The 24431-nt window shown below is 43.9% G+C and overlaps 1 protein-coding gene and 1 pseudogene across 7 annotated transcripts in view; both read right to left on the minus strand.

Annotated features, from left to right (window-relative positions):
- Positions 1–24431, minus strand: part of PRELID3A (PRELI domain containing 3A) — an 86241-nt gene that overhangs the window by 56099 nt on the left and 5711 nt on the right. For 5 of the 6 annotated variants that reach the window (XR_014017387.1, XM_081253242.1, XM_081253243.1 and 2 more), the window contains exon 1: positions 4920–4996. The exons of the other annotated variant lie outside the window; for it this stretch is intronic. Coding sequence is in view for 4 of the 5 variants with exons in the window: in XM_081253242.1 (XP_081109368.1) it covers positions 4920–4951 (32 nt within the window). In the remaining variant the exon portion in view is untranslated. Of the gene's footprint in view, positions 1–4919; positions 4997–24431 lie in introns of those variants that run through there. 6 annotated transcript variants of the gene reach the window in all.
- LOC308627065 (S-adenosylmethionine decarboxylase proenzyme-like) lies at positions 15651–17437 on the minus strand (annotated as a pseudogene). Its single transcript has one exon. The product of its transcript is annotated as an S-adenosylmethionine decarboxylase proenzyme-like (transcript).

Consider the following 24431-nt stretch of genomic DNA (forward strand, 5'->3'; position numbering starts at 1 on the left):
CAGACTGCAAACACTGAATGCAGAAGCTGACAGGACCATCAAGTTAGCGTCCATGCAGGGACCTCCCTGGTAGTCCAGTGGTAAAGAATCCGCCTTCCAATGCAGGGGACACGGGTTTGATCCCTGGTCGGAGAACTAAGATCCCACGTGCCACAGGGCAACTAAGCCTGCACACCACAACTACTGAGCCTGTGTGCCTCAACTAGAGAGCCCACAAGGCTCTGGAGCCCATGTGCCACTAGAGAGAAGCTTGGGTGCTGCAATGAAAGATCCCACATGCTGCAATGAAGATTCCGCGTGCCGCAACGAAGACCCAACGCAGCCAAAAATTAATTAATTAAATTATTTTTTAATAAAATGAAAAAAAATAAAATCTGTTGACAATAAAAAAGTGTCTATGCAGCCTGACATTATAGAAATTGGGAAAAAATAAACAAAACAGTGTCACTCTTACTACTTTGAGGGGTTTTGGAAACTACAGGTTTTTTAAATTTAAGAAATGTTATTTACCTTAATGTAATGGGTTTATTACTGTTAATTTTAATAAATTAATAAATATCTTAAAATTTATCAGTTTTAATTTCTAATATGGTAAATATTCGTAGATTTAACACACATAAACAAACACTGTTTGGGTCCCCAATATTTTCTAAGAGTGTAAAGAGGTCCTACTGCTGACGAGTTTGAGGATTTCTGGCCTAAGTAAATGTCCTTGATTAAGTGACCCAGAAATATACACAGGAGTGGTCACCACAACACAATTTGTAATAAGGGGGAAACGATGTCCCTTCAATAAGAGAAAGAAAAAATGGTGACATATTCTTTATGGAATAAATGGAATATTGGAATACTATATGGCTGAGATACAAATGTGTACGTGTACATGTATACACACAGATCTCAAATAGATACACACACACACATGCACAGATCTCAGGAACACACTATTGAGAAGAAAGGGAAACTGAAAAGATCTATACAAGATGGTGCCAGTGATTTCTATTTTAAAAAAACAAACAATACTACATTTTGTTTATGGAACATATACCTTCAGGAGGCTACCCACCAGGTTCACAATCATGACGGCCTGTGAGAGAGAGGAGGGAACAGCACTAGGAGGGGACAGTGGGCACTTCACCTCCTACCTGTAACATTCCATTTCTCTTATTTAAAAAGGGAGGGGGTTCCCTCCTCCTGGCCAGAGAGCAAGCCTGCTTTAGGGCAGCCTCTCCTCCTTACTTCCCTGAGAGGGACACTGCCTACTAGAGACCTCTCCTGGGAGCTGCTGGAATCCAAGCAGTGTACAGCCTTGACTCTGCTGGGAATCTACTCATACTGGCTGTTATTAAAGATTTTGTTATAGTCCACCTGAAACCTCAGTCAATGCTGTAAGGATGGGATTTATAAACCTGCATTTACCAGCCTGTTAACTTTTAAGTGCCCCTTTCTATATGTTTGTATTTCGGTCCTATATTTTCCACTACTATTTAATCTACTTTAAACCAAAGGGCTCTCCATTTCTGTGGGAGTTTATACTGCTCTCAGCTCTGTCTGATCTCCAGTGCCCAGGGTTTCTTCGGCGTGTGAACAATGGAGGAAAACTTGACTCAAAAGTTTTCGTGCCCTAGCAAAGGAAACAAAAAGACAACCTATGGAATGGGAGAAATTTTTGCAAACTATGCAACTGATTAATTTCCAAAATATACAAACAGCTCATACAGCTCAATAACAACAACAACAAAAAAAACCCAATCCAAAAATGGGCAGAAGACCTAAATAGACATTTCTCCAAAGAAGGCACACAGATGGCCAATAGGCACATGAAAAGGTGGTCAACATTGCTAATCCTTAGAGAAATGTAAATCAAACCTACAATGAGGTACCACCTCACACCAGTCAGAGCTGCCATCATTAAAAAGTCTACAAATAACAAATGCTGGAGAGGGTGTGGAGAAAAGGGAACCCGCTTACACTGTTTGTGCAAATGTAAATTGGTGCAGCCACTATGGAAAACAGTAGGGACGTTCCTCAAAAAAACTAAAAATAGAGTTACCATATGATCCTGCAATCCAATTCCTGGGCATATATCCAGAGAAAACTATAATTCTAAAAGTTACATGCACCCCAACGTTCACTGCAGCACTATTTACAATAGCCAAGATATGGAAGCAACCTGAATGTCCATCTAAAGATGAACGGATAAAGATGTGGTATACGTACGCGATGGAATACTATTCAGCTATAAAAAAAGAATGAAGTAATGTCATTTGCAGCAACATGGATGGACCTGGAGATTATCATACCAAGTGAAGTAAAAGTCAAGCAAAGACAAATACCATATGATATTGCTTACATGTGGAATCTTAAAAAAAATGATACAAATGAACTTACTTACAAAACAGAAATAGACTCACAGACATAGAAAACAAACTTACCATTACCAAAGGGGGAAGGGAGGGAATTAAATTAGGAGTTGGGAATTAAAGTATACACACTGCTATATATAAAACACATAACCGGGCTTCCCTGGTGGCGCAGTGGTTGAGAGTCCGCCTGCCGATGCAGGGGACACGGGTTCGTGCCCCTATCCCGGAAGATCCCACATGCCGCGGAGCGGCTGGGCCCGCGAGCCATGGCCGCGGAGCCTGTGTGTCCGGAGCCTGTGCTCCGCAACGGGAGAGGCCACAGCAGTGAGAGGCCCGCGTACAGCAAAAAAAAAAAAAAAAAAAAAAAAAAAAAAAAAAAAAAACACATAACCAACAAGGACCTGTGTATAGCACAGGGAACTATACTCAGTATCTTGTAATAACCTATAATGGAAAAGAATCTAAAAAAGAGTGTGTGTGTGTGTGTGTGTGTGTGTGTGTGTGTATAATCTGAATCACTTTGCAGTACACCTAAAACAAATACAACACATTGTTGGACTTCCCTGGTGGTCCAGTGGTTGAGACTCCATGCTTCTACTGCAGGGGTGCAGTTTGAGCCCTGGTCAGGGAACTAAGATCCCACATGTCTGTGGTGCGGCAGCGGGTGGGGGGAACTAATACAACATTGTAAATCAACTGTATTTCAATAAAAAAAAAATTTTTAAGTCTTTGTGCCTGATTATTTTTGGCCTTTCAAGAGTAAATTTATTATTTCCAATTAAATATTCAACAAACATATAAAAAGAAAACAAGTATAGAAAGAAAAAGGTGTGTAATCCTCAGAGGAAAAAAATCAGGGATTTCAAGGGACTAAGCAAGGGGAAAACTCCACGGGAAGCTCAGCTAGAAAGCCAGGCTTCCAAATCTGAACCGTCCCACACAGCATCATGTCACCCGCCCCGGCAGCCGCGTGACCTCCCCCAGCTGTCTTCCACATTTGTCGATTCTCATCATGGCACTTGGCTTTTAAGTTCAAAAATCAATGGGAGGAGATCTGTGCCCAGTCCACAGGAGCTCAGGGGTTGACGGGAATTCCTCTGGTGGACAGTCGCCCTCATTTCAAAGGACATCTGCTCCCCAGGATATTTCTTGGTCCCTCACTGAGCACCTACTACATGCCAGGGACACAAAATGAATGAAGTGAGGGTTGAAGCAAGGATGCACACTACCACACGGATGAACCTCAACAATCATGCTAAGTGAAAGCAGCCAGACACAGAAGACGGTTTGGTGTATGATTGCATTTATGTGAAATGTCCAGAAAAGGCAAATCCATAGAAACAGGAAGCAGATACTGATCTGGCTGGGGAGAGGAGTGGAGAGTGACTGCAGACGGGCATGAGGGGTCTTTGTAGGATGAGGAAATGTTCTAAAACTGGACTATGGAGCTGTGTACAACTATGTAAATTTACTAAAAGTCGCTGAATTGTATGATTTAAATGGGTGAATATTATCAATAGTGACTTTTCACAGCTGACAATTCACTTCTGCTTGTCGACCAACATTTCCTGAATTTGTAGGGCAGTCCTGGCCTGAGGTGCACAGCCTGGGCATTCACCATCTGCAGGAACTTAACCTGTCCCCTCTGCATCCAGATGGTGCCCGGCATGTCCCAGCTTTGGGAGAACTGAGAAAATCTCTGGAGTAAGTCTGGGAATGGAACCCCAGATGAGATTTTTCTACAGGCTGCAGGCTGTACAAAACTCAACACTAAAATTGGATCCCATCAAGTGTAAAGATTTCATTAAAATAATTTCGGAGGGTTTTTTTTGCGGTACGTGGGCCTCTCACTGTTGTGGCCTCTCCCGTTGCAGAGCACAGGCTCCGGACGCGCAGGCTCAGCAGCCATGGCTCACAGGCCCAGCCGCTCCGCGGCACGCGGGATCCTCCCGGACCGGGGCACGAAGCCGTGTCCCCTGCATCAGCAGGCGGACTCCCAACCACTGCGCCACCAGGGAAGCCCAATTTCGGAGGTTTTTAACCCACTAATAAATTTTCATTATAATTTTACATGAAAAGTTCAAAGGATGACAATTCTATTTCATGCAGTATTTTTTAAACAACGAAATGCTGTTCTAAGTGGGATCAAGGAATTTAAAAATCTTAGTTCCTTTAAAAAATATGAAAGAATGAGCTCAGAGTGTCACAGATGAAGTGACAAGAGAAGATACCGCCTAGGTCACGAGGGCACTTTTCATCAGCTGGAGGCTTTCCAGTGCCCACAGTGCATTCAGGGCCAAAGCCCCCAGGTGCCCACGCCGGATCCCTCTGGAGGCCGTGATCAGCCACTCGGTAGGTCCCGCCCCCACCCCCTGTGACAGCCCCGCGCGAGGTGAGGCCAGGACAGCAGGGGCGAAGACACGGTCCCCCCACCCCAGGCCCTTGCAGGTCACTGCCCGCAGCGCAGCCCAACGAGGGACAGAGCCCGCCCTCCCGGAGGCCGCGGCTCAGGCCCAGGCCAGTCTGGACTCACTGCGGCCGCAGCCGGCTCACCCGAACACATGCTCCGAGCTCCAGACCCTCATCGCCGCCCACGCAGAGCGCGGCCCAGGGTGCTCCAGGCCCCAGATGCTCCGCTCCGCTGGGGGCGGGGCGTGTGGACGCGGTGTGTGGGCAGTTCAGGGAGTGGGCGGGTCGGGACTGGGCGTCCGCCCATCACGAGAGCGGCGGCACCAAGGCTGCGCAGAGGGACTGGCAGTAGCTGTGCCGGCGGCGAGCACCGACTACGCGGCGGGGCGGGGGCGGGGGCGGGGGCGGGGCCCCTGGTGCCACTGCAGAGATGGGGGCGGGGCTCATTCCTACTGGTCAGGTGGTCCAAATTCTCCCAAAGCTCCTTCCAGCCACGCCGGTTCCCACTGTTGGGAAGGATAAGGAACAGTGTGTCCCACCAGCCCGACAAGTCTCTCCGCGGAGTTGGGGTGGGGAGCGGTAGGGAAGCAGAAGGTGTGGAAAGGCCTTAAACCAGAACGTGAGGCCCCTCGCAGGCAGTCCGCTGTGTGGTTCAAAGACCCCACGAAATCCAACCCTTTATGTAGCCAGGCAGGTGCGACCCTCGAGACCCGGATGTCAAGTGAAAGGACTGACAGCACCACTTGTCAGAGCTCATCCTAAGTTCACCCAGCAATTGGAGCGGCCACTTGAGTTCACTACTTGTCTTTGTCCAAAGGAGAAATATATTTCTCATTCCCATAGGAGGTAGGGTTGCAGCCTGAAGCCAGGTGCTCCCTGTAAGTTAGGCTAATGTTTCAAAAGGATGGCTCCCAAGTCCCTGAGAAAAAACATTCCATTCCTGGGTTGTTCAGCTGGCCGAAGGCCTACTTAGCCTTTAAAAACATTTACATAGGACTTTGCTGGTGGCGCAGTGATTAAGAATCCGCCTGCCAACTCAGGGGATATGGGTTCGAGCCCTGGCCCAGGAAGATCCCACATGCCGCAGAGCAATTAAGCCCGTGCGCCACAACTACTGATCCTGCACTCTAGAGCCTGCAAGCCACAACTATTGAAGCCCGCACGCTCTAGGGCCCGCCTGTTGCAACTACTGAGCCCGCGTGCCGCAACTACTGAAGGCTGCGTGCCTAGAGCCCATGTTCCGCAACAAGAGAAGCCACTGCAATGAGAAGCACAGGCAGCGCAACGAAGAGTAGCCCCTGCTCGTCGCAACTAGAGAAAGCCCGCGTGCAGCGAGGATCCAAAGCAGCCAAAAAAAATTTTTTTAACTAAAAATAAATAAAAACATTTACATAGATCTCAAAAAGACAACTTAGAAGTGTTTTAGAGTAGATGCTCTAAGAAAGGATAAAGGAGAGACCCTTTCCCTTTTGCACTCGGGAAAAATCATTTTTACTGTAGATTTGTATTTACCCTGCGCTTCCACAAATACAGTTCAAATGCAGAGAAGCGAGATGCTAGTTTGAGAAGAGGGTGACCCTCTGCAGAAAGAGCTGGGGTGTAAGGGCAGTACCCAGCGCAACACCCACAGTGAGCAGTCATCCCGAGCCTACCTGTGTGATGAGTCAGTGAAGTGGGGACAGAGCAGAAGCAGCCCAAAGACCTGGGCTAGGACCCTGGCCCCACCATCTCCATGCTCCACACACTCCACCTTTGCCACATGCGCTCTAACCTCACGGCGATCTTCCCATGTCAGCGCTGCTGCCCATTTTATTAGCAAGCAGACTGGGGTTTGAGGAGGTGTAAAAGTGCGCCAAGTGATCACACTCTGAGGGCAGAGCTGAGATGAGTCCCCCACAGCCATGCTGCAGTGACTGGCCGTTGTGGCCAGCTATGGAACACGCCCTGTGCTGGGCTCTGAGCTCAGTGCTGTCATTCTGGCTTTAAAAAGCATCATCACTGGACTTCCCTGGTGTCACAGTGGTTAAGAATCTGCCTGCCAATGCAGGGGACACAGGTTTGAGCCCTGGTCCGGGAAGATCCCACATACTGTGGAGCAACTAAGCCCGTGTGCCACAACTACTAAGCCTGCGCTCTAGAGCCTGTGAGCCACAACTACTGAGCCTGCGTGGCACAACTACTGAAGCCCTCGTGCCTATGGCCCATGCTGCGCAACAAGAGAAGCCACCGCAATGAGAAGCCCGTGCACTGCAACGAAGAGTAGCCCCCGCTCACCGCAAGTAGAGGAAAGCCCGCGTGCAGCAATGAAGACCCAATGCAGCCAAAAATAAATAAACAAACAAACAAACAAATAAATAAATTGCCATCTCTCAAACCACTGAAAAAAAAGTTAAAAAAAAAGCATCATCATTTACAATCAGCATTTTCCACAAACACGATTGAGCATGAGGCTGAAGAAATTGGGCCGATGGTGACAGTCAGAAGACACTGCAGTGAGAGTTTGTGGGGAAACCAAGACCCTAACCAGGAAACATCTCTGTAGAGACACTACTTAGTGGTGGAGCTGGGGCCCGAGGGCAGGAGTGCAGTGAGGGTGGCCTTCAGGCTCACTGTGACCTGCACCCGCCTCACCTTCAAAGCCATCTCACACACAGCTGTTGGGTCCCAGCGGCCAAGCCTGGCTCAGGTGTCAGCACCTCTGTGGTTCCATCACTACTTGTACGTACTTGCATCTGAGACTTACCACTACGTGTTATGACCATCAGGAACTAGGTTAGCATTATCCTTGTTACTTCCAGAGTCAGAAACCTAATAGGCACACAATAAATCAATGACTGTTGAACACAGATGAACGTCACACCCGGCTTCAAGTCCTATACTGCTACCTCCATTTTTGGACAAAGACCACCATTTCACTCACTCTGTTCCACCAAATCTGGTCCAGGAGCAGCAGAGCTGCCGGAAGCCTGTTAGAAATGGAGACCCCTGGCCCCACCACACAGCATCTTGGGAGCTGTGCCCCACTTCACATCCAAGCCTTTCAAAGCAAGAGTCTGCACCTGCTCTTCCCGCTCCTTTACTGCTATGTATTCCACCGCAGGCTGGAACAGGCTCCCGAAACCTCTCGTTAGTCATCAGTAACCATCGCACTTCCAGTCCAACGGGTGCTGTTCTGTCCCCCTGCCCCGGGTCTCTGTGCTGCACGAGAAGTACTGGGCTTTCTCTCCTGGGACCTCTGCTCCCTCTGCATCCTCTGTACTGGTCCTTCCCAGGACACTCGCCTCTTCCCTCTCTGTTCTTCCCCCTCTACACCTGCTCCCTGAGTGATTCACTGAGTGTCCTGGTTTCCACTAAGTCCCCAGCCTGCCTCTCCATCTCATTCCTACCCATCTGTCCAGTTGCCCACGGGGTGTTCTCTAGGTCCTACTTCAAACGCATCATGGCCACGCATCTCCCACCTTAAACAGACTCCTCTCCTAGGATTCACTGCCCAGGTCCCTGGCAACACCCAGGCGCCCCAAGCTAGACTCGGACCCCTACATCCAAACAATCATCGAGTCCTTTGGGATTTACCTCTTCTAGATTGTTTTAATCCCTTACTTCTTCCGCATTCTTTAAGAGCCAATACGATTTAATAGTTGTAGCTGGGGCCTCCCTGGTGGCGCAGTGGTTGAGAGTCCGCCTGCCGATGCAGGGGATACGGGTTCGTGCCCCGGTCTGGGAGGATCCCATATGCCGCGGAGCGGCTGGGCCCGTGAGCCATGGCCGCTGGGCCTGCGCATCCGGAACCTGTGCTCCGCAGCGGGAGAGGCCACAACAGTGAGAGGCCCGCATACCGCAAAAAAAAAAAAAAAAAAAAGTTGTAGCTGAAGGCATGGGTTTGAAGAGGAACAAACCTGGGTTCCAGTCCTGGCTCCCATTCTGCAAATTGCTAACCTCTCCAAATGTCAGTATCATCATCCTTGACATGGGAACGCTACTAGTAAAAAAAAAAAACAAAGTCCTTTGGGACTTGTAGGAATTAATGAGGACAGAGTACATGACTGTGGTTAGTATTGCTGTCACCATCCCTGCTGACTCCTGACCTGGCTCCATCCAGCACCACCCTCTCCGGGTTCCTGCACAGCTCCCTAGCTGGCCCCTCAGAGCGGTGTCCCATGACCCTGCCACACACCCTCCAGAGCTCTGTTTGGCCATGCCCTGGGGTGGTCCTCGGCCCCCTCACCCTCCTGCGGCTGCTCCCGATACCTCCATCGTTACTCTCGGCACATTGTTTTAGACTTACTGCACCAGTTTGTGTTTCTGTCTCTCCCACCAGATTATGCTTATTAAGGAAGCAGGTGTCTAGGCTCAACCTCTCTCTTAGCTTTTGAATTGTTATCTCTGAGGTGAGGCCCAGGAACAGGCATTGTTAATGAGCAGCCAAGGCAATCACAGCGCTCTGGAGTTTGGAAAGGCGTCCTGCACTAGACTGAGCTCTGGGATGGGACCAGGCCTGGCTCATTTCTCTGTGCCCACACTCAGTCCCGGTACCTGGCAAACAGTGAGCTCCAGATAAGTGCTTGTTCAGTGAGTCAAGGATGACTCCAAGGGCGTCATGAACCTGGGAGCAGTTTGGCCAGGGTGGGTGGGGCTCCATCTGTTGTCACCACTGCAGAGCCACCTGGTCGAGTTTAGGAAACCCTAGTGCCTTTGTGGGTCACCTGTGGGGTAAATTGAGAGGCTTTTCAACCGGTGGTCCTAGTCTTTTTTGTTAATCTATTCACAGTTTATGTATCGAGATTCGGTGTCAAAATTTCACTTTTACAAGAGTCTGCTGCTAAAAAAAATAAGTTTGAAAAGTGCTGTACCAGAATAGCTTTTTAATTTAGAGAGAAAATCAATCTTCCAGCAGGTAAGGAGTTTTGAAGAACTTTTGGAGCCGTTCCTTTCCCACTGTCATGGATATTCTTCATTAGGCTCTGATGTTTAATTGATCCTGAAATACAATGATCATGAAGATCTGACTTACAGGGATTCCTCAACCCTCCATGCAGTTAGAACAAGAGGGCAGGAGGGCAGGATTCCAGCCGGCACCATCAGCATCTAGATCTTCCAAGATCCTATGTAGGAATATTATTGTTATCCAGAGACAGTTCTCTAACCAGAGTCAGAACTATCCTGAACCTCAACACAGCCAAGATATTCTCATGTTTTACTAAAACAGTATATCTCTGTGACCTTTTACTTTCTATGGTGTATGCTTCTATGTAATTAATTCCTCTTCCCAACCCTTAAATACAATTCCTGAAGTAAGTCTCTACAATAGGTAGTCTAATTTTTGCTCCTTATTTCTGTTTCTAGGCACTTTAATTCTATCCAATTCCCATTATGCCTCTGGCATTGCAAAGATGGCTTATGACCAAGGGGTCTGGTGTCCAAAACAATCATCAGTTTTCTCTCGAGAAGATACAACTAGGAAAAATCTAGGAACTTTATGATTTTTGTACTACTGTGACCGACAGTTTTAGAAAAATGTTTGATCACTACCAAGTAAAGTGGTGACTAGGAATATTCTAAATGTTCTGCTATTGTCATTCATAAAACTTGCATTGTTAGGGTTTGATGTTGTAATTCATTCTCTTATTCGTTGTCATGTAGGAGGTATTAATATTGTGTCTTTAGATTCCTTTACTTGAGGCACATTACCAGGAACAGCAGCACAAGTCATGACCACAGACGGAAAATATCACATCAATTTCACTTTATAGAAAATAATTAGCATTGTTATAGATGAACAACAGTAATATCATTTAGGAGGAAAAAAAATCCAGACCAGCCTGTGATACCTGTAAGTTTTCTGAATGCACAATGCGCAGTTGTCCTTAATAGACTAATAGATTAATAGACCTCTCCTGCCACCTGGTGGACAAATTGTGCAGCACAGCTTCGCGTGAGCAGTCTCAGGGTCCTAGCCCCCAAACACATGTAACTTATTTATTTTTTGTAATAATGTTTACCAAGCAATTTCTCGGCTGGGATATCATCCACTGAATATATATTGGCACGTGTGTGTGTGTGTGTGTGTGTGTGTTTGTGTGTGTGTATATATATGCATCAATAAAAATGTTCATTGTAGCATCTGAGATACAAATAAATTGGAAGCAGTCTAACTGACCCTTGGTTAGAAACTGTTATACTTTTCCCATAGAATACCAGAAAGCTTATTAAAGAAATGGGTGGAAGTATATGCTATTAACATACAAAAGTATATGTTAATCAGAAAAGCAAAGTGTATAAACTACAATTTCATTCACATGAAAATATACTTTATATGCTTGTAAATACATGTAAACTGTATGGACACATACACAACACACCAAAAAAAACTCTAAGAAAATTACCTTTAAGCAGTGAGAATGAGAGATTGACTTTCACTCCCTATTTTGTATCATCAACTTTGCTGAATTCATTAGTTCTAGTAACTTCTAATGGATTGTTTATGATTTTCTATAATTAGGATCATGTCATGTGTGTATACAGATAGTTTTACTTCTTCCTTTCCAATATGGATGCCTAATATTTCTTTTTCTTGTCTAATTGATCTGGCTAGAACTTCCAGTACAATGTTAAATAGTAGTGGTGAGGGCTTCCCTGGGGGCACAGTGGTTAAGAATCCGCCTGCCAATGCAGGAGACACGGGTTCAAGCCCTGGTCCGAGAAGATCCTACATGCCATGGAGCAACTAAGCCCATGTGCCACAACTACTGAACCTGCGCTCTAGAGCCCACAAGCCACACTACTGAGCCCGCGTGCCACAACTACCGAAGCCCGTGCGCCTAGAGCCCATGCTCCACAACGAGAAGCCCATGCACCTCAACGAAGAGTAGCCCCTGCTCACTGCAACTAGAGAAAAGCCGCACAAAGACCCAATGCAGCCATAAATAAATAAATAAATAAATTTATAAGGAAAAAAATAGTAGCGGTGAAAGTGGGCATCCTTGTCTTGTTCGTGATCTTAGAGGGAAAGATTTCAGTCTTTCACCATTGAGTAAGAAGTTAGCTGTGGGTTTTTCACAAGTACCCTTTATTATGTTGAGAAAGTTAACTTCCCTAGTATTCCAAGTGTTTTCTCTAATGAAATGGTGTTGAATTTTGTCAAATGCCTTTTCTGTATCAATTGAGATGATCATGTGATTTTTTGTTTTGTTTTGTTTTTATATGCAAATGTTCATAGCAGCTTTATTCATATTTTCCCAAAATTGGAAACAAAATGTTCATTAACAGGAGAACAGCTAAACAAATTGTGGTACATTCATACAATGGAATACTACTCAGCAATAAAAATAAATACATGGTTCAACCTCTCAAAACCTTATACTAATGAAAGCATTAGTGATTCAATTTAGTTTCAGAAGTGGGGGGGAGGGAAACCCTAGTCTATGGTGAAAAAATATGGATAGTAGTTAAACTACCAACCAAAGTAGGGGTAGTGCTTTGTTGCTTAGGTACGGGTATAAGGGAACCTTCCTTTGTCCTGATATGGCTGTGGGCTAAAAATATCCATTTTCAAAATTGTAGTTAAGATTTGTGTATTTCAATTTTATAAATCTTACCTAATAAGAGGTGTGTATAGTGGACAGATGAATGTACCAAAGCAGAACTGAGGACTATCGAAGCCAGGGTGTGAAGGTTCAAGGTACAATTTTTTTTAATATACATCCAATTAAGATGTTTAATTACAAATCTCGACGTATTTTTATGGGCTCCTAGCTCACATACCCAACAGCATATTGGACATCTCTTGACACTGCCAATGGCTTTCTTCCAATCTTAGTCACATAACAGGTATCTCTATGACCCTGCCTCAATTTCATCCTAGGTTTCTGGTTTGAACAACTCAGGAAAATGCTAGATTGAAAGAAGTAGTCTGAAGAGGGTTCAGTTTGGGATAAGAATTGACACTTCTCATCTTGTAAAAGACTAATAAAGTAGCCCCTAAGGAGCAAACATAAGTGGGAAGAAACTAGAAAAGTAAAACAAACTGATGGTGATCAACAGTGGACATGCTTGCAGTGAACTCAGAAAGTCTCTGAAGGTAGGAATGGGTGGATAGAATCCAAAGGACCAATACTTCTTCCATTATGACAAAAAGGGTAGATGAGAATGTCAAGTTTGAAGGTGGGTAGCCAGGAAATGGTGAGTTATCTGGCTAGGACAATAAAAGCCTTTTATCTTTCATAGTGTGATATCACATTTACCATATTTTTCAGATTATGTCCCTGAATCTGATTAACACCAAGTGTCTGCCAAACTCAGTTACCTGTTCATGTAAAAGAATCTGGTGCTGTAGGTATGGCACACATATGTAACAACCTGCTTTTCTACGATCAACCCTTTTTAACTCAGATGATGAGATATGTACCTGCATGGCACAATGATCAAAAGCTTATATCTCTGTTCTAGTTAATAGAAATAACCATGAGTTAGACTCTGCCCCCACCCCACTATCAACAGCCTATTTCATAATAAATATTAGACTATTCCACCTTCAAACTTTTCACTTTTCTAGCTCCAAACTCTAGCATTCTTTTTTTTTTTTTTTTTTTTTGCGGTACGCGGGCCTCTCACTGTTGTGGCCTCTCCCATTGTGGGGCACAGGCTCCGGACGTGCAGGCTCAGCAGCCATGGCTCACGGGCCCAGCCGCTCCGCGGCATGTGGGATCTTCCCGGACCGGGGCACGAACCCGTGTCCCCTGCATCGGCAGGCGGACTCTCAACCACTGCGCCACCAGGGAAACCCTAGCATTCTTATTCTTACTACTTACGCCCTCTCTACTCTTTGATATCCTGGTATATAGCCCGGATGATTCCCTTTGAGCTTCAGGTATGAAGCCACTAACAAAAAAATGTTTAAATCTGTTCTCCCAGGAGCTTAGAGATCTTATCTTTATGACAACTCCCATAAATCTTAAAAAATGATCATTAAATATTGATTTACTCCATTAATTATAAAAACTTTAGATGTCTAGTATTTGGTCATGTATACTATTTAAAAAAATACATCAACAGGGCTTCCCTGGTGGCGCAGTGGTTGAGAGTCCACCTGCCAATGCAGGGGACACGGGTTCGTGCCCCGGTCTGGGAAGATCCCACATGCCGCGGAGCGGCTGGGCCCATAAGCCATGGCCGCTGAGCCTGCACATCCGGAGCCTGTGCTCCGCAACGGGAGAGGCCACAGCAGTGAGAGGCCCGCGTACTGGGGAAAAAAAAAAAAAAAAAAAAAATCAACAGAAAACTTTCTGAATGTCACTAGAAAACGAATTAAGCAAACCTTTATTGAAGCTTAAACTGTGGTACAGAAATACATTTCAACTGATTTAAGTCCAACACCATGAAGAGAGAAATTATGGCACCAAAATTTTCCCTCCTCTATCATACACACTAGGATTAATTTAGATTACTATTCAATCTATAGTTTTCATTTTTCTAGGCTTTGTTCCATACAAATCTGTACAGTTTCTCAACATTAAATGGAAATCTTAAATCTACTGGGCCGGGGCGGGGGTGGGGAGCAGGAATCAGACCTCAAGCCAATAAATGTTCATCAAATCTACTGGGACACTGTTCAAGAACAAAATCCACTTTGAGCACTGGTCCTCATAATAGCACCAAAACATTAGGTACTGTGTGCTAATTACAGAATCGGACTGATCCATTGATTGAAAGCTTCTTCAATGAAGCTCTGAATCAACATGTTTAAAAGTCGAAAGTGTTCCAACCACTTGATTTCAAACCAAGTAGAATTTATGTTTAGAAACACTAAAAAAAAGTGTTTCATTTATAAATACGGAAGGAACAAAAACATCACTGCATCAATCCAGAAAGAATCAAAAATTGTTTGAGGACAAGAAGAAATACAAAATTGAGTCAACTTTGCTCTTTTCTCAGCTGCTTAAATAAATGTCCGTATTAGCAAATACAGCTAAAAGATGACAACTCTTTTAAGCCTATATTTCTAGTCATTTCCCATTGACAATTTTGGAATTTTGTATGTTATGTTTTATGGATAGCACTCTGCTTCACTGTGTAGTATGTCTGAATAACCTGAACAGTCCTCATTCATCACTTGATGCTACTCCATGGTGAAAGAAGTACCAGTAAGAGGAACCGTCAGAACACTATCACATGCATCACAAAGTCACATAACTTTTTAAGTCACAAGATGGCAAAGACATCAACTCTGCTTTGAACCAAAGCTTATGGCATATCATTAATAGAAATTAGTGGAAATGGCTATGAAAGTAAAAGTTGAGGTGAATCACCTGAGCTGACTTGACTTGTTGAATCCAACACAACCTTTATCTTAAATCTCCTTGCTAACAAATTTAGTTATAATTTTTTTATACTACTACTTAGCAAGTTAATAAAGACATGGTACCCATGAGAAGCTAATCTCATTTAATGAGAGCACAGAATGGCATACAGTTTCCATACAGTTCTGCCAATATTCCCTAGTATCAATCTACACCTTCTTTGCTAATCAACACCAGCGTATTCCAAAGAGCTCATGGTAACGAAAAATGCCAAACTCCCTTGACCTTAAAAGAAAATTAAGCCCAGGGTCCATCCCCCCGTTCCCCCTCTGGGGTATAAGGTTAGTGTAAACCCACAGTGTAACAGTGTATTGCTTTATGGAGGGGGTGTGTTTGGGAGGGAGACACCATGGTGAGGAATGAATCAAAGTCACACAAGTATAGGAAGCAGTGAGATAGTAATACACAAAGTGGATAACTGCAGTCATTTTCGTAGAGGACTCGACTTGTGGAAGAAGAACTTTGATTGGTGCTGCAAAAACACCTGTATGAAGTAGAAACTGGTTTCAATAACAGTAGAGAATATGTTCTAGAAAGTGGAGGTAACTGGATGCAAAATCCTGGTAGCAATTTAATAGAACAGTCCCAGATGGCTAGGCTGAGGCCAACACCTAATGAGGATGAAAGCCTTGTCTGTGGGGAATTTTGAATGATACCTGGAGAAAAATTACACTGTGCATAAACCAAACTGAGTTTTCACAAGTGTTGTAAAGTTTCATATAGTAAAAGTTTTTTTCTACATGCGCTTCAATTTCACAGCAAGAGTGGCATAGTATACCTAAACACAGAAGAGAGCATTCATGCAAGATATCTAACTCCTTGATATAATAATGCATACAATTCAAAATGATTACACTATCATTACATCTAGGGCTTTCTGCAACTACAAGGTGGTGGTTATGGAAAGCAGGGCCCTTGGTATCAATATCTAAAAAGCAGCCACCACCTTCTTCTATGTGTGTTCTCTTTTTGAGTTTTTTCTTCATTTTTCTTAATCAACTCTGCTGTTGTTGCTGCTTCTTAGCAAAACTGGTAAAAACAAAATTGTAATCATTGAACATAGCGCTCTGGCAATCAAGACGTTTAAAACCTTCAATATTCTGGGGCAAAGAAAGCACTGTGCAACATTTAGAACTCTGATTTACAAACAGGGTGGTCACAAATTTTCCTGGCTTGAAGACTTCCACAACTTTCCTGATCAGGTCATCATAGGAGGTCTGACTTAAGTTTGTTTCAGAGCTAACATAAGAAAATTCTGGTTCTGAGTGATGTGAATAGTCCAATAAGTTCCATCCGATTCCATTCCATTCATTGAATACCCACAAGGATTGAATAGTGTGGCATCAATGACAGAACCTGGTATCAGGTCATGAATTCCTCTTACGAGTAACATCCTTTGCAGTAATACCACCTTTCATGTAGAACTGTTCCATAACTGCTGGGTCAAGCTCACTCATCAGAATTTCCAGGGTTTGATCTGGCTGATTGATTACCCGACTCTCTGGGAAATCCAAAGTACAAAAGTACCAACAATCAGAATTCATGCGTCCCATATAATATGTTGCTCCATTTGGGAAAATTGCATTAAGAAACTCTATTTCTTCCTGGAAATTCCAGTGTGGGTACCCTTGGTGAGAAGGCTTCATGAAATTCTTACAAGAATAAAAGAAGCTTTGAACTGAGTCAAACCCACTGTAATCCCTAGCAAGTTTCAACAGGGGAACCAGTGCTTTCAGCAAGAGGGTGGTACAACATGTCTTCAAAATGAAATGTCTCTTGGAGACGAACATGCTACTCTCACTGAGTACATAAGCTTCCTGCTTGTCAGTTTTTGTCACACTTATGATTGAACATTGCACATCCTTCAAAAGTATGTCCCACTCGGATCTTGGGATGGTGCGAAGATCCCCAGATCCTTGGTTTGCGTCGGGTTGCTGCCTGGAGAACCAAACCTCCAGCAGCTTCTCTGTCCCTTCGAAAAAATGTGCAGCTTCCATCACCGTGAGACTAGCAAACAACCAACAACCACAGAAAATCAACTAAATTAAGCCTCTTCTCCCGCCACTGCCGCCGCCGCTGCGGATTGTTCCAGCTGTGTTACTAAAGTTCAGGTTCCTTTTTTGCTGTAATTTTATATTAACTTTTTTTTAAAGGGGTTAATAAAATTTTCCCGGCTTTATTTTTTTGTGTGTGTGTGAGTGAAAGTTGAACGTGAGTCTGCTGGAAATAGAGGCAGATACAGCTCCGTCTCTTGTAGTCCACTGTTTCCCTGTTAGAGAGAGTAGAGCGAGCGCTAGCTAATGTCGCCGGCCATACTGTGGGAGTGATCATGTGATTTTAAAAAAATCATTCTATTAACGTGATGTATTACATTCATTGATTTTATTATGTTGAACCAACCTGACATTCTGAGGTAAATCCCACTTGGTCATGGTGTATAACCCTTCAAATATGATGTTGGCTTTGGTTTGCTAGTATTTTGTTGAGGATTTTTGCATGTATATTCATAAGGGATATTGCATTATCTCCAAATACAGTCACATTGGAAGTTGGGGTTTCAAATATGAATGTTGGGGGCAATCTACAGATTTAATGTGATCCCTATCAAATCACCCATGACATTTTTCACAGAACTAGAACAAATGATCCTAAAATTTATATGGGACCATAAAAGACCCTGAATTGCTAAAGCAATCCTGAAGAAAAAGAACAAAGCAGGAGGCATAACCTTCCCAGACTTCAGAAAATACTACAAAGCTACAGTAATTGAAATAGAGTGGTACTGGCACAAAAACAGATACATGGATCAATGGAACAGAACAGAGAGCCCAGAAATAAACCCACACACCTACAATCAATTAATATTCAAAAAAGGAGGCAAGAATATAAAAAGGGGAAAAAGACAGTCTCTTCAGCAAGTGGTGTTGGGAAAGTTGGACAGCTGCATATAAATCAATGAAGTTAGAACACACCCTCACACCATGGACAAAAATAAACTCAAAATGGCTTAAAGACTTAAACATAAGATATGACACCATGAAACTCCTAGAAAAGATCATAGGCAAAACATTCTCTGACATAAATTGTACCAATATTTTCTTAGGTAAGTCTCCCAAGACAACAGAAATAAAAACAAAAATAAACAAATGGGACCTAATCAACCTTACAAGCTTCTGTACAGCAAAGGAAACCATAAACAAAATGAAAAGACAACCTACAAAATGGGAGAAAATATTTGCAAACGATGCAACCGACAAAGGATTGATTTCTAAAACATACAAACAGCTCATACAATTCAACAACAATAAAAAAACAAACAACTCAATCGATAAAAGGGCAGAAGACCTAAATAGACATTTCTGCAAAGAAGACATACAGACGGCCAATAGGCACATGAAAAGATGCTCAACATCACTAATTATTAGAGAAATGCAAATCAAAACCATAATGAGGTACCACCTCACACCAGTCAGAATGGCCATCATTAAAAAGTCTTGGGCTTCCCTGGTGTCGCAGTGGTTGAGAGTCCACCTGCCGATGCAGGGGACATGGGTTCGTGCCCCGGTCCGGGAAGATCCCACATGCTGCAGAGCCTGTGCTCCACAGCAAGAGAGGCCACAGCAGTGAGAGGCCCATGTACTGCAAAAAAAAAAAAAAAAAAAAAAAAAGGCCACAAACAGGGCTTCCCTGGTGCCTCAGTGGTTAAGAATCCACCTGCCAGTGCAGGGGACACAGGTTCAAGCCCTGGTCTGGGAAGATCCCACATGCCACGGAGCAACTAAGCCCATGAGCCACAACTACTGAGCCTGAACTCTAGAGCCCACGAGCCACAACTAGTGAGCCCGTGTGCCACAACTACTGAAGCCTGTGTGCCTAGAGCCCGTGCTCTGCAACAAGAGAAGCCACCACAATGAGAAGCCTGCGCACCGCAACAAAGAGTAGCCCCTGCTCGCCACAATTAGAGAAAGCCTGCGCGCAGCAACAAAGACACAGCCAAAAAATAAAAATAAATTTATTTAAAAAAAGAAAAAAGGTCTACAAACAATAAATGCTGGAGAGGGTGGGAAGAAAAGGGGACTCTCTTACACTACTGGTGGTAACGTAAATTGGTGCAGCCACTGTGGATAACAGTAGGGAGGTTCCTCAAAAAAACTAAAAGTAGAGTTGCCATATGATCCAGCAATCCCACTCCAGGGCATATACTCATTCAAAACTATAATTCTAAAAGACACATGCAGGGACTTCTCTGGTGGTCCAGTGGTTAAGAATCAGCACTTCCATTGCAGGGGCACAGGTTCAATCCCTGGTTGGGGAACTAAGATCCTGCATGCCGCATGGCACAGCCAAAAAAAAAAATTAAATTAAAATTAAAGATACATGCACCCCTATGTTCATAGCAGCGCTATTTACAATAGTCAAGACATGGAAACATAGAGAAATGCAAATCAAAACCACAATGAGGTATCACGTCACATCGGTCAGAATGGCCATCATCAAAAAATCTACAAACAATAAATGCTGGAGAGGGTGTGGAGAAAAGGGAACCCTCCTGCACTGTTGGTGGGAAAGTAAACTGATACAGTCACTATGGAGAACAGTATGGAGGTTCCTTAAAAAACTAAAAATAGAACTACCATATGACCCAGCAATCCCACTACTGGGCATATACCCTGAAAAAACCATAATTCAAAAAGATACATATACTGCAATGTTCATTGCAGCACTATATACAATAGCCAGGCCATGGAACCAACCTAAATGTCCATCGACAGATGAATGGATAAAGAAGATATACATATATACAATGGAATATTACCCAGCCATAAAAAGGAATGAAATTGAGTTATTTGTAATGAGGTGGATGGACCTAGAGTCTGTCATACTGAGTGAAGTAAGTCAGAAAGAGAAAAATATCGCATGCTAACACACATATATGGAATCTGAAAAAACAGTAATGATGAACCTAGTGGCAGGGCAGGAATAAAGATACAGACGTAGAGAACAGACTTGAGGTTACAGGGCGGGAGGCGGAAGCTGGGACGAAGTGAGAGAGTAGCGCTGACATATATACACTACCAAATGTAAAATGGATGGCTAGTGGGAAGCTGCTGCATAGCACAGGGAGATCAGCTCGGTGCTTTGTCACCACTTAGAGGGGTGGGATAGGGAGGGCGGGAGGGAGGCTCAAGAGGGAGGGGACATGGGGATATATGTATACATAGAGCTGATTCACTTTGTTGTACAGCAGCAACTAACACAACATTGTAAAGCAGTTATACTCCAATAAAGGTAATTTTTTAATTAAATAAATATTTTTTAAATTTTATTTTAAAAATAAAATAAATAAAAGTAAAAACATAGTATCATATCACACACACACACACACACAAACCTAAATGTCCATTGACAGATGAATGGATTAAGAAGATGGGATATATATACATATATATATATATAAATAATATGATATCACTTATATGTAGAATCTAAAATATGATACACGGACTTCCCTGGTGGTGCAGTAGTCAAGAATCCTCCTGCAGGGTACACGGGTTCGAGCCCTGGTCCCGGAAGATCTCACGTGCTGCAGAGCAACTAAGCCTGTGCGCCACAACTACTGAGCCTGCACTCTTTTCTTTGTCCAGCCTTAACCAGTGCTGCACTTGCTTACACCCATTCTTGGAGGACCCTAGCTGATTCACTGAAGAACTCCAGGGACTAAATTTCTCCTTCGACCTCACTTAGAAGGACCTGAATGTTGCCATTTCCCACTGCTGCACCCCTGAGGAAAAGACCTACATCTGGGCAGAGGCTCAAGCATATGCTAACGGATTACACGCTGCCCTATCCAATCATTATCCTGTGGGCATGATGGCAGTGCCACTGATTGATCCCAATTGGGAGTATCAGCCAGGCTAAACTGGTATCCCTAAAAGAGACCACATGATCCTTTGCCTCACTGAAGGGATGAAACTATACATAATTAAACCTGTCTTTTTTTTTTTTTTTGCGGTACGCGGGCCTGTCACTGCTGTGGCCTCTCCCATTGCGGAGCACAGGCTCCGGACGCGCAGGCTCAGTGGCCATGGCTCACGGGCCCAGCCGCTCCGCAGCACGTGGGATCCCCCCAGACCGGGGCACGAACCCGCGTCCCCTGCATCGGCAGGCGGACTCTCAACCACTGCGCCACCAGGGAAGCCCCTAAACCTGTCATTTATGATAAGGTTAAAGAGATCACTCAAGGTCAGGACAAAAATCCAGCCCTATTTCAGGCCAGGCTGGTAGATGCCCTCTAAAAGTATATGACTGTTGACCCAAACATTTTTTTTTTCTTTTTTTTTTTTTGCGGTACGCAGGCCTGTCACTGTTGTGGTCTCTCCCTTTGCAAGCACAGGCTCCGGACGCGCAGGCTCAGCGGCCATGGCTCACAGGCCCAGCTGCTCCGCGGCATGTGGAATCTTCCCAGACCGGGGCACGAACCCGTGTCCCCTGCATTGGCAGGCGGACTCTCAACCACTGCGCCACCAGGGAAGTTTGGGTAGGAAGCCCCTACCCAAACACTTTTGAGGGACACATTGTACTTGCAACCCATTTCATTAGCTTGTCAGCCCCCAACATCTGTCAAAAGCTTGCCATGGGGCCCCCAAACCCCTTGCAACCTTTTTATTGATATGGTCTTCAGTGTCTTTAACAGCAGAGACCAGGGTGAGAAGGACAGGAAGGAACAGTGTGACTTAAGGGACCATTAGCAAGCCAAGCTTCTGGCAGCCATCATGGCAGGACCTAACTCACCTCCTGGTCACACCAAAGGCACTCCCAGAAGACCCCTGCCAGGTAAAGGAGCCTGTTTTAACTGTGGGAGCCCCAAACACTGTTTCAAGGAATGCCCAGAAAACAGGTTCTAGCCTCCACCCAAGACACCATGCCCACTCTGTAAGAAGATGGGCCACTGGAGAAGGGAATGCCCTCAGCTCCAAAGGGAGTGGGGAAATTCCCCCTTGCCAGTCATGGCAGTGGTTGATTGATGGGACCTGGGACCTCCCAAGAAGAAAGTCATTATCTCATGGGAGGAACCACAGGTGACCACTGACATGGCAGGTTGTCCAGTTTCTACTAGACATAGGAGACACTTACTCTGTCCTGACTTCTCACGCTAGGCCCCTTGCCCCCCAAAACCTGCTCTATTGTTGGTGGAGAAGGAAGGCCAAAATGAAAACATTTCACCACCCCTCTAACTTGCACCTGGGGAAAGACTCTTATAACTCACAAGTTTCTGGTCATGCCTGAATGCCCCAGCCCATTATTAGGAAGAGATTTCATTCTTCCAAATCTTTCTCTCCCTGAGTAAGTGACTCTTACTGTCCCTGAAAACCAAAACCAAGACCTATTTTTGGCTAGACTATGCATTATTCAAGACACGGACAGTCCAGCTCAAAATATTTCCCCAGAAATTAAAGAACTCATACAGCCACAGGTCTGGGACCAGGAAATCTAATGACAGGCAAAGATTGCCACACCTGTGAAATCACCTTAAAGGAGGCTAATAACTTCCCTTCCAAGCATCAATACCCCACAAAACCAGAGGTTTGATGAGGCCTCCAATCCCTGATCTCAAAATTCATCAAATATGGGCTTTTGTTGCCATGCCAATCTCCTTGTAATACTCCAATCCCACATGTCCTCAAACTAAATGGGGAATATACAATGATCCAAGATCTTCGAATCATAAAAGCTGTCGTGAGCCACAACTACTGAGCCTGCGAGCCACAACTACTGAAGCCTGTGTGCCACAATTACTGAAGCCCGCGTGCCACAACTACTGAAGCCCACATGCCTAGAGATTGTGTTCTACAACAAAGAGAAGCCACCGCAATGAGAAGCCCGCTCACCACAATGAAGAGTAGCCCTCACTCGCCACAACTTGAGAAAGCCCGCATGCAGCAATGAAGACCCAATGCAGCCAAAAAGAAAATAAATAAAATAAATAAATTTTTTAAAATAATACATTTTAAAAATAAATAAAAAGAAAAAATAAAAATTCCGTACAAACAAAAGTCAAGGACCAGATGGTTTCACAGGTGAATTCTACCAAACATACAAAGAACAACTTATACAGATCCTTCTCAAACTCTTCCAAAAACTGAACAGAAAGGAACACTCCCAAAGACATTCTATGAAGCCACCATCACCCTGATACCAAAACCACACAAAAGATACCAAAAGATACCACCAAATAGGAAAATCACAGGTCAATATCTTTGATGAATATAGATATAAAAATTCTCAAAAAAAAATTAGCAAACTGAATCCAACAACACATAAAGATCATACACCATGACCAAGCTGGTCACAATGATGGTTCAACACATGCAAATCTATCAATGTGATACACCACATCAACAAAAGAAAAGACAAAAACAACAATCATCTCAATAGATGCAGGAAAAGCATTCAATAAAATTCCACATCCATTCATAATAAAAACCCTTTTGAAAGTAGGTATAGAGAGAACATATCTCAACATAATAAAAGCTATTTATGACAAACCAATGGCCAATATAATACTCAACAGTGAAAAGCTGAAAGCCTTCCCACTAAAATCTGGAACAAGACAAGGATGCCCACTCTTACCTCTTCTATTCAACACAGTACTGGAAGTTTTAGCCACAGCAATCAGAAAAGAAAAAGAGATAAAAGTTATTCAAATGGTAGGGAAGAGGTAAAATTGTCATTATATGCAGATAACATGATAATATACAGAGAAAACCCTAAAGAGTCCACACAAAAACTACTAGAACTGATAAACAAATAGAACAAGGTAGCAGGATACAAGATTAACATACAGAAACCGATTGCATTTCTTTATACCAACAATGAAATATCAGAAAGGGAATATAATAAAATGGTACCTCTTAAAATTGCACCCCCAAAAATAAAATATTTAGGAATAAACCTGACCAAGGAGTTGAAAGACATATGCTGAGAACTAAAAAAAACATTAACAAAGGAAACTGAAGGTGATTCAAAGAAATGGAAAGAATCCCATGCTCTTGGATTGGAAGAATTAATATTGTAAAAATGGCCACACTACCCAAAGCAATCTACAGATTTAATGTGATCCCTATCAAATAACCCCTGACATTTTTCACAGAACTAGAACAAATAATCCTAAAATTTATATGGAATCATAGAAGACCCAGAATTGCTAAAGCAATCCTGAGAAAAAAGAATAAAGCAGGAGGCATAACCCTCCCAGACTTCAGACAATACTACAAAGCTACAGAAATCAAAGCAGCATGGT

Source organism: Mesoplodon bidens (genome assembly GCF_964165515.1).
Source record: "Mesoplodon bidens genome assembly, chromosome: 13".
Classification (NCBI taxonomy): domain Eukaryota; kingdom Metazoa; phylum Chordata; class Mammalia; order Artiodactyla; family Ziphiidae; genus Mesoplodon; species Mesoplodon bidens.